Source organism: Acyrthosiphon pisum, chromosome A1, assembly GCF_005508785.2.
Source record: "Acyrthosiphon pisum isolate AL4f chromosome A1, pea_aphid_22Mar2018_4r6ur, whole genome shotgun sequence".
NCBI classification, from domain to species: domain Eukaryota; kingdom Metazoa; phylum Arthropoda; class Insecta; order Hemiptera; family Aphididae; genus Acyrthosiphon; species Acyrthosiphon pisum.
In genome coordinates this window covers 156,696,801-156,707,838 of record NC_042494.1, presented here as the reverse complement: position 1 = coordinate 156,707,838, position 11,038 = coordinate 156,696,801, and the positions used below count along the sequence as shown (strand labels likewise).

Here is an 11,038-nt window from a genome sequence, read left to right as displayed (position 1 = left end):
CGCAAAACTCTGGAGTAGGTTTATAATATATTTTATTTATGTCCAATTATTGACGGTCACGGCCTTAGCCAGATATGTGAAATTCATGTTTTTACTGGCCTGATAAAACTTTTCAAAAAATATTTTAACTTTTAATTTCCCTTTTAATTTGATTTGTATACCTATTCCACAGTTAAAACTATTAATTATACTTAATAACATGCCACCATCTTACCAATATATCTTACCAAATTATATAATAGTGATTTATTAGGTATTATTGATTTATTTCTTAAAATACAATTAATATTCCAATAATAGTATCCATCACTCTTTGGCTAAGTTTTAAAACTTTTCATTACAACAATCTTTAAAACTTTTAAAATTTCATGAAAAGTTTCACTTGCAAACTTTAGAAAGTTTTCAGTCTTACATCTCTGGCCTTAGCTCAACGTTTTTGAGACTACAGTTTGTATTTCATACAGAACCGTACTTTACAATATACAAATTGAAACCGAGAGAAACAACGAGAATAGTATGAAATTAAGAAACGATTTTTGCTATATACTCGGTGAGATCGTGGACAATTGTTCGATCGATGAAGATGAATATTCCGACGACATCGTTACGGGTATTTTCTCGTATCTAAACCTAATACCTACAAGCATTAATTAATAATAACATAACATCGTGAAATAATAATTAGTTTGGTTATAAACTTTTTAAGACATAGTCATGTTATGCGTTTGGCCGGAAATCATACACATCTCACATTGGTTGAAGGACGTGACATTTAATCCTGTCAATGAAAATTTTATACTCAAAAGTATCATGTTAGGTATTGTGAATAAAGTGTTTGTTAATTTGTCGTCAAAAATCAAGGTAATTTCATACAGTTAGAATATTGTTTATGGGCAATATTGGGCATTACAGGCCTATTATAATTATTTCGATTTATTTGTAAATATTATTATGATAATATTCGTTTGTATATTTTAACGGTTATGTATTTTATTTTGTGATTTGGAACCCATATCGTAGTTTCAGCAACTCAACACGTTTTTGATAAAAGAATTTATAACGCTATTGAATGTTGAGTATTCAAAAGATATTTATGGCGATAATTTATATGCCATTCTAAGCCGATTGCTGTTAAATTTACCGCATTTATTGCTGTACTCCGTCGACAGTTCGATAAAAACCGAATGCTGCAAAGAGTTCAGTATTTTATTCATGTTTGATATTATATTATAATATGTATTTTATGACGTGTGATATTTTTGACAGTAAAACACGCACTAGCTTTGTCGAAATATATATATATATATATATAATTTAATTTTTTTTAAATTATACATTTCTAAAGAAACATATTATATTTTATGTATTATATGTTTTTTGAACGATATCATTTATTTATAATTATATTACGTTCCAAAAGCAGAACATTTCTCTTAGAAACTTAAATATTTATGAATTAAAATCGATATAAGTTAATGGTAAAATTATAATTATTTTTCAAACATGTTAATATTTAATGAGACAATGACTGTTGACTGTTATAAGTATAACACTTAGTCACTGCAATAAGATAGCAATGAAAATATTATTTTGATTGCACACAGATTAGTGGCTTTGATTAGGTCATTGAAAAATCAAAAAAGTTTTTCCTGCACAATGGTAAACGCTATAGTTTGCATAGGAATCGTTTCAAATGACGATTACGATATGCTTCGAACGTTTAAGACTCTCAAAGCCGACGCATTGATCAATTGTAATCGCAGTCACGTTGTGTACGTTAAAGTATTATATTAAACCGTACTGGTTTTTTTTTTATTGTTGCAGCTGTCATATTGGATACGCTAAAACCCCAAGAATACGGTTTTCAAGACATTAGCCTGTACGGATTGAATACATTGAACGTGTTTTTCCGAGAGAACCAGCAGAATCCCGAAACACATCCGATGGTATTTGACATGGTAACGAGGATGTTCGAACTGTACTTTGCCGAGGACGTCGATAGAAACATCAACCAAAAGTACGATTGTCATTATATTTATTATTTTGTTCCTCGCATTTGTGAAATATTATAAGTAATATAAGCCGACCAAATCGTGCACGGCGTGAAACCGTATTTTCAGTATTCTATTGGATCTGTTGCATTTCATTAAAAACGCTATAATTCGTTACAACGACCAAGTCGAACTGTTTGTAAAAGCCAAAGGAATAGAACACATATTAAGCGCTTTAACCGTAAGTACCATTAGGGCCTATACTCTACCTATATAATATTATAGGCTTATAACTAATTATTATTGTGGCATGATGACATCGTTGTCTACAACATTTTATTGATACATACAAATTAAACAATTTCGTTAGTTTTATTAATTTACATTTTTGTTATATGAACAAAAAACTAACATGTTAAATTGTTAACATTTGTTCACTAAAGTAGTGAAGTGACGAAAATAATACGGCATGCTCATATTCTCAAACGTATACCTACAGAGTAAAATAATGTAAAGGGCAATCTTTATTTTCAGATTTCCAAATATCCCATACAGCTCGTGATTCTGACGACACTTGTAGATTTGGCCGTATTCAAATCAGCCAAATGTCACATCAAGAAATGGAAATCTGCCAAGACGGGAAAGGGCTACCTGGAATTAGTGTGTGAGATTTGGAGACGCGAAATAGTCCGGTTTAACTTTATAGGTCAAGGCCAAGTATACATAATAATATGATTATATTATAGATTGCATAATAATGGTGTCGTCTAGTCGTACACGAACATAATGACCGAAAACGATATTGAATTAATTTTATCATAAAAATGAAAAAAAAGCATTGGCTATTTTCAGTAGAAAATTATATAATACCTACGTCCTACATCTATCTATATATTATATATATGAATTAATTTTTTTTCTGTATGTCTGTCCTTTATGCATTCCTAAACCTTCAATTCAATTGTGATGAAATTTGGTACAGAGGTAGATTAGACATTTGAGAAGAATATAGGCTAAATACATTAAAAAATAATAAATAAGAGTTTCAACCCGGGGAGGGGCTCAGACAGGGATTTTGAGATTTACGAAGGAAATATTTGCTTATAAATGGTTGTTATTGGATTTAATAATAGTTTTTATTAACAATGCGAGAAGCCTGTTGACACTTCTATTTGTAATTTAGTACAGAATACCTTAAGTTTCGAACGGGTTTGGTGGATCAATTTTTTGCATTGTTTTTTTTATTTTCTTCTTTATCTATTATACATACGCGAATGTTTGGTATTTTTTTATTCATCAGATTTTAGTACGGTTAGGTTAGGATTTTATATTAATTGATACACTGTAGTTGGAATCAAGTAAAAATGACAAACTTATAAATTACAATTTATAAGTTTGATACTTTAGAGCAGGGTTCTTCAACCTTTTATTACGGCGGTGTTCAAACTTGAGATACACTTTGGAAACGTGGGTCAAAATTTTTAAGTTTGACTATTATAAGCTGTTATGAATAACTAGCTTGGCGGGGCGGTGCAAAAACATTAGTGGGCCGGATTTGACCCACGGGCCGTAGGTTGGAGTTTAGAGTTTAGAGATAAATTATACACTTACGTACAGACCACACAGGGTCCGCGATCCTATACCTGATAATATACTATACTGGCATAATCAAAAGTGAATCCACGGATAACGTCGGTCGGGATGGCTATATACATTAAAATATAATATAATTTACACTTAAAAATACATTTCTTCCACAGCGTGTTAGGAGTTAAACAATCATAATTTTTTTTCCGGGCAACGCCGGGTAATTTAGCTATATTATATAAAAGATATATACTAGATTCAATTCACGTAAATACATTAAAACCCGGTAGATCCACAAGTCACAACGCCAATAACGTTATACCACGACCATCGTTGCAGACGACGAGTTCGTGTTCCAGGAGCAGCGGGACGCGACCACGGCGATAAACTTGGCCAGCCTGTGCAGCCCGGCGGTGGAGTCCATGTTCATGTGCGCACAGCCCAAAATATATCTGCTCGTGCACCTGGTGGAGTTTGCCGAGTCGGAAAAAAATCATCGGTTGCAGGACCGGTACAGAGACAAACCCGACGACGACATCGAGGAGAGCACGATTCGGGCCTGCAGCCTGGTGCCCGATCTCCAAGACAAGGCCACCTTGGCGCACATTTACCACTATTATTCACTGAAACTCGGAGAGATCTGGAACGAGAACGATATCGTCGCGAAGACCGGTGACGTCGACGGCGTGGAGTTGATGTCCGCCATATCGCAGTCTGTCGAAGCCATGGCGGGCCGGCACTCATACTTGACCGCTTTGATCACAATGATCAAAAGTCGTGTCGCTGACTTACACGCGGGCGAGTCGGTAAGTCACAAACGATATAATATTGTTGTACGGTAAATCACGCGTGTGTGGCGATGCTGGGCATTAATGGGTTAAAAAGTTAAATTTGAAGGTGAACTTTTTCGCTTTCAGTAACTTGATGGGTTTATATAGGTAACGTTTGTTTATAAATAAAATATAAACTATACTGGAATGTATTATTTCTTGATGATGTACAATAGTAAATTACCAATGTAGTTCTTAAATCTACTTTTTGTGTTCACTATCCAGAATTATTAGTAATAATTTATTTTGATATTAAGCGGTAATTTATGTTATGCTATTTTTGTTGGCTATTTATATATAAAGAAAAAAAACTCAACTCAAGTCAGTAAGATAATTGTATAATTGTCGGTGTTTATCCATATCTCTCTATAAAAAAAATTAAATAATTATTAACATTAAACTTTTTTAAATTATTTCGACCAATAAAACTTTACTCAATTAAAAATTAATCAATTATTTTCTCAGTATTTGCATTCGTGTATAGACAAAAACTTTATTTCTGTTACAATATTATGCCTACTTTTAGCATCCCTTCTCTTTGATATGACGTGTCCACAAAAATGGGCAGTGATGTTTTTTCGACAGTTTTGTTATTAACTTCCATCAATATATAGGCTTTGAATATTGAACTCACGTAATACCAGGGGCGTCATTTGGGGGGGAGGCAGGGTGTGCAATGGCACCACTAACTTAAAAAATGTTAACAATATTGGTCTGCCATTAATACTCCAATGCGCCGTCATAATTAACTTATACATGTTTTCATATATAGGTAATATAAAATATATATATTTTAAGTTTTTGTATGTGTACAGTAATGACATTAGCTGGTTGCTTTAACTGCTTATAAGCTTTTAATTCTTTGAATTGCTAGCTATTTAAAAGTTGCATTAGTCGTTATGAGTTTCAATTAGAATTATAAAAGGGAAGGAAAGAATATTTACATAGGTTTGCATAGGTTTCCTACATTTATATATATATAAATATATATTTTTTTTAATGGCCTGGTGAAATGTCAAAATTGGCCTGCCTAAAAGTTTGCAAACCCAGAAAAAAACCTGAAATGACGCCCCTGCGTAATACCATGGGCGCTAAAAGTATAATTTTTTTTTTTGACGGAGGGGGGGAAAGAGGGTGGAAGTCCCAATCCATAATATTTTCTAAATAAGACTTAAAATAAATAGAAAAATATATATGTAATAAGCATATATGAGCTTAGAATAATGAAAAATTAGGACTTGAGGAGAGTAGCTACCGAACAGTAAGTAGTGCTACTCAGACACGATAGTAGATGCGGGTACTAAGTATACAATTTGGAATTGGGGGGACTCAGTTCTCCAAAACTTCTTCCTATTTGAGCCAATGAGGTGCACCCCTCTGTCTCAGTTACATAATATTTAAACTAACTAAATGTGAAACATGTACGATAAGGTGAAGCCAAGATTTCAAACATGCAATTCGAATCGTTAATTTAATACCTAATCAAGGTACTACTCATAAGTATAATCAATATCCAGTGTATTCAATGGTATATAATGCATAACTGTATATATTATTCTAACCTTGCAGTAATTTTAATTATACAATAATAATGATTGTAATTTAAAATTCAATGGTCACAGTTTCTGAAGATAATCTATTGAAAAAAAAAAAAATTATTAATACTATCGAACACCATAAAAATAAGATAATAACACTAGTTAATAACAATTATAATTCTCGATTTAGTAGTAGCGTTAACAGTATTATTCTTTTGAAATGATCGTTAAAATTAAATCTTACGAATGTTTTTTTTTAATTATTTTTCAGGAAATCGAACTAGAAAAAAAACTTTACGAAGAAATAAGACATTATAATAGTTTAAAAAGAAAAAAATAATATTAGTAGTACGACGCAAAATACACACAAGACATGTAATGAAAGTAATAGTTCGGTGACCTATTAAACTTATAAAAGGTGTCTAAGCATTTATGGTCAATTATAAATAATAAATTATTTATTATATATATAAACTTGCATTTTACAGTAAAATTTTTATAAGAAAATCTGTTTTACGTAAATTATACGTTTTATGTTAATCGGCATTCGTCCAAAGGGTTATTTTAGTATTGAGTGATGATATAACACTTTTATATTGTATTACGTCTTTTAAAAAAATATATAAATTCGATTTTCGATGTAAAATAATTTATATTTTATATCAAAAATAAAATACAAAGCACACGCAGCATGCGTAATTTCATACATGATATAAAGCTCCTTATCGTATCCACCATTGCATAACGTCTTTAGATTCATAACTATGACACTAACGTAAATTTATTGTGCCTATAATTTAATTACACGCATGTGGTCATGCAATAATGTCTTATGTTTTATCTAAATTTTAGTTTAAGCGTCGTAGAATTTATTTATTTCATATCTTTGAAATAATAGTCTAATAAATATATACGATACAATATAAAAAATATGTAAGTATAATTTATAATATTATTCTTGCAATAATTTATGAGTTGAACTTCATATACTAAAATAGAACAAATAATTGCTATAAGATTCGTACAATACTACAATAGTATCAATTATTAGCTTATAATATTCATCGATTCGAGAATTTGAGTGAAGTTTTTATTTGATTTAATGCAATGACGATATATTTAATTTAGTCTACAAGATACTTTTACTTTTACAAAATAATTTTTACTTTATAGTATTATATCCACCTAAAAGTGTGTATTAGTATGCTATCATAATTGCTATTATTGGTGCAATATTTTTTGCATTACAAGGTATATGGTTAGTAAAAAATTAGCTGAAAAAAATTGTGTTTTAAATCCATAGTTTTATGTATTATCCTGAAATAAGAGGAGAAAAAATACATCTATATTTTTTAAATTGTCTCAAGGAATATTTTGATTTCAAATCACTTTTTTGAACGAAAAAAATGAAACAAGTAGGTATGGTATAAAAAAATATTTATTATTTCATTTCAGTCAATAACTATCGGTTATTAACAAATTTGAAAATACATATAAACAAAATTGTAATAATTGTCTAAGAACATAATATGTGTATACACAATATACACGGTACAATATAAATCCTAAGTATACTCTTCGTCAATGCAGTGTAGTGCTGCAAAATAGGCAAGATCGATCATTCGAGTGTTTTATTTCTTGTAATCGAAACTGTGGGCGCCGTGTCCATATGAAGACAGACCACTACTGTATCCCAAAGATCCGCTGTACAGGCTACCGGAACCGTACGAAGATGCACCGTAACCGATGGCAGAAGATCCGAGTCCGTAACCGGAACCGTAGCTGGAAGCGTATCCGGAACCGTAGCTGGAACCGTAACCAGAACCGTATCCAATTGCAGATGATTCAAGTCCGGCGCTGTAGCTGGAAGAGATCAATGGTGCAGAGTGGTGGACGGCAGGCACGACAACTGGAGTGGCCACTGGTACGGGAATTTGTTTGACTACTGGTACTGCGTATGGCTTGGACACTGGAACTGGTACGTCACGGACAACTGGGACTGGGTAAGGTGATGGCACTGGATGGGGAACAGGTCTGTCGACTGCGTACGGGACAGGCCTTTCGACTGGAACTGGATACGGGGCTGGCACATGGACTGGGTATGGTTTGTCGACCGGGTAGGGCACTGCGTGTGGCACGGGTACTGGTACGTCATGGGTTACTGGCACTGGGTATGGGGCGGACACTGGTTGGGCATGTCGGTTGATGATGTGCACTTCCTTGGAGATTGGAACAATGGGGCCGGTTGTTGGTGCGGGAGCGGCGGCAGCGGAGTATCCTAGACCAGAACCGTAGCCAAGACCGGAACCGTATCCCAGACCGTAGCCGGAGCTCAGACCGGAACCGTATCCAAGACCTGAGCTATAGCCCAACCCGGAGCCGTATTTCAAACCGGAGCTGTAGCCCAGACCGGATCCATAGCCAAGACCGGAGCTGTAGCCAAGACCGGAGCTGTAGCCAAGACCGGAGCTGTAGCCGAGACCGGAGCCATACCTGAGTCCAGAGCTGTAGCCGAGACCGGAAAGTCCTAATCCGGACCCGTAACCGCCCAAACTTCTCTTTTCGTGTTTCGTTGTCTTCTTGTCGGCGCTGGACGCATCGGCCCGGACGAGGGCTACGACCGCCAAAGTGACTAGAGCTGTTGCCTGTAAACACAGAGAGTCGCAAACGTTTAAAATTATACTTCAAATTATTTTAGAATAAATTATTAATTAACTGGTGGACTAGCCAGTACGGTTTTTAGCGTTGTACTTACGAATTTCATGTTGAGTGTTGTTTTTTGGAAGCAGTACCGTTGAATGATGATTGTTGGACACGGGCAGCGGACTATATATACAAGTCTGCAGATATGTGTTCAACCCTTCCCTTCGCGTTGTTTCTATGCGAATATTTTAATCCAGTCAGCCGAACCTGTACTGGTTTATTGTGTCACATATTCCGTATAGTAATATTGCCTATGTATTACACAGCGATGAGCAACTATACTAATATTATGTGTGTAATACACATTAAGAAATCTAAAATGTAATCCTCAAATTAGTTCATCTTGTTTCCAATAGGTAGCCACGCTATTTTTGATACTATACCGGTATTTTTTTTAAACCATCTGTTGGATATTAATTTAAAAAACAAAGAGATTATCTGTACTCTGCAAGTTGGTAATTTGATTGTCCGTTACTATATCTTTTTAATAAGCTGAGTAAATAAAAAAAGGTGGACAAGTGGATACTACTCTGTTTGGTAAACGGACACTTTGTATTATCTATTGCTCGAGTATTGCATACCACGGACATTTTGTACGGTAAAAATAAATTGATAAAAATCGATCGCGGACACTTTGTATGATATAAATAAACCAGGAAATATATTTTACAAAACAAGGTAAAATTAAATTGCTCAAGACTTTAGATTGTGAATCGTGATCGCAATCAGTATGAGACATTAGTTTAGTGACACGCAGTTTTCCACACGCAACCCATACAATAAAATACTTATTTTTATTAAATTTAATATTTATTGATATTTATGTATAACCCAATATAAATTTGGTCTGTGAACAGAAAAAATTTTTTGATTATTATTTATTATCTGTTTCTTCATATTTTTATCTTGAAATATCCTAACATTCGTTAAGTGTAACCTGTATACATTTGAGTGTATCATGATGTTTAATGTCTCATGTCTTATGTGTAGGTACTAGGTTCATACTGCACATTTTAATTATTATTGTCAATTAAAATTTATAAAATTGGATACTTTTTAATACAGTTTTATTGTTTCTATATTCTATGTTATAATTTATAATTGTTTGTTATGCATACGTTAAAAATTCAAGAAGCTTGTACACAGCACGAATTTATTATCATAAATATTATTATTATTATTATTATTTATGTCTGTTAACTACATGACGTGTTATTTAATACAAATTATGTGATATGCATACATTTTTTTCTACCTAAAATAGTACAAACTGTCCGTGGTTTTAATTATTTCTAGGTGACCGTACAAAGTGTCCTACAACCACTTTGTAGTAGTGCCTGCAGTAAGAGTTGAGTATGCGAAAAACGATTCTGAGCGGAGATGGCATGTCAGCATATTATATCAAGTTTATTTCATGGCATGTTTTTTGGTATTAAAAGAAACTACTACTAAAGTAACTCATTTTGCTATTTAATATTATGGTAGGATGATTTAATTTTTGATAAAAACATTGCATTTATTATACTAATCAATATTTAATTATTATAATGACTAGTGTATATTTATAACGTATTAAATTACCATAAGGGTAAAACAGTGTGAATTAGTTTCATGATATATATGTTATATATATAGGTAATAACTTAAATAATTCTAAATATTTTGAAATTTCATTATGTGTATTAAAATGATTTATATAATAGATATACGCAAACTAATATTCAATTCCCCACTTATTGTGGTTTTGAATATTACAACTAAATAAAAATCGACAAACAACGTTATTCTTCGTTTATAGGTAGGTATATCTAATTTTATCAATTTTTTACTTATAATAAGTAATAGCCAAATATCTGAGTTAATATACCTATTGTTTTAAATGTTCTATCCTTATAGGTTATAGCTATATACAATTTGAGATTTAATACATTTCTAACTACAAAATAATTTGCTTATTTTCGTAATATTGATTAAGTTCTTAAAAATTTGAACTTAAAATGCTTATAAAAATAAACATGCCTATTATATGTTTCTTTAATATTATTTAATTTATATTATAAAATCTTAAAAGAAATTTTCTTTGCATTTCCAAAGTTGAATACCCAGTATAAATGTCAGAAATTTATAAAAATTATAAAATTACAAATTTCTTTAATTATTTTATACCGGTGATTCTTTTATCATTGAACACTCATTATTTCAAAAAGTGTAAATTTTTTTGAAAATATTTTTTTACATAGTTTCAAGCCGTTTATAAAACAACGTTTTTCTTAAAAAATTATATTTTTAAATATTTTTTATTCTTATAATTTTTAAGTTTTACTTTTTGAATGACACCAAGTTTAGATGAGCGGAGTAGAGTGGTACGGGGTTACTCCGTGAAATGTTT

General features: G+C 32.2%; 2 protein-coding genes across 2 annotated transcripts; one reads left to right on the top strand and one right to left on the bottom strand.

The window, feature by feature from the left end:
• The first annotated feature begins 1,610 nt into the window (after positions 1 to 1,610).
• LOC100575758 lies at positions 1,611 to 4,439 on the top strand. Its single transcript, XM_029486953.1, has 4 exons — positions 1,611 to 2,017; positions 2,121 to 2,232; positions 2,526 to 2,697; positions 3,918 to 4,439. The coding sequence occupies exons 1-4, from the start codon at positions 1,944 to 1,946 to the stop codon at positions 4,418 to 4,420; spliced, it is 861 nt and encodes a 286-aa protein (XP_029342813.1). The 5' UTR covers positions 1,611 to 1,943; the 3' UTR covers positions 4,421 to 4,439.
• A 2,927-nt stretch (positions 4,440 to 7,366) lies between these two features.
• On the bottom strand, positions 7,367 to 8,749 carry LOC100162969 (tetra-peptide repeat homeobox protein 1-like). Its single transcript, NM_001326643.1, is given in 2 exon segments — positions 7,367 to 8,591; positions 8,702 to 8,749. Coding segments are annotated over 2 exon segments (1,023 nt in total). The 5' UTR covers positions 8,711 to 8,749; the 3' UTR covers positions 7,367 to 7,577.
• Between the last annotated feature and the right edge of the window lie 2,289 nt (positions 8,750 to 11,038).

Excerpts from the sequence above, each read along its gene's own strand:
- LOC100575758 (XM_029486953.1), top strand. The coding sequence starts at position 1,944 with ATGGTATTTGACATGGTAACGAGGATGTTCGAACTGTACTTTGCCGAG. Across the intron at positions 2,018-2,120 it reads GATAGAAACATCAACCAAAA|TATTCTATTGGATCTGTTGC; the intron begins GTACGATTGTCA and ends CCGTATTTTCAG. Across the intron at positions 2,698-3,917 it reads AGTCCGGTTTAACTTTATAG|ACGACGAGTTCGTGTTCCAG; the intron begins GTCAAGGCCAAG and ends CCATCGTTGCAG.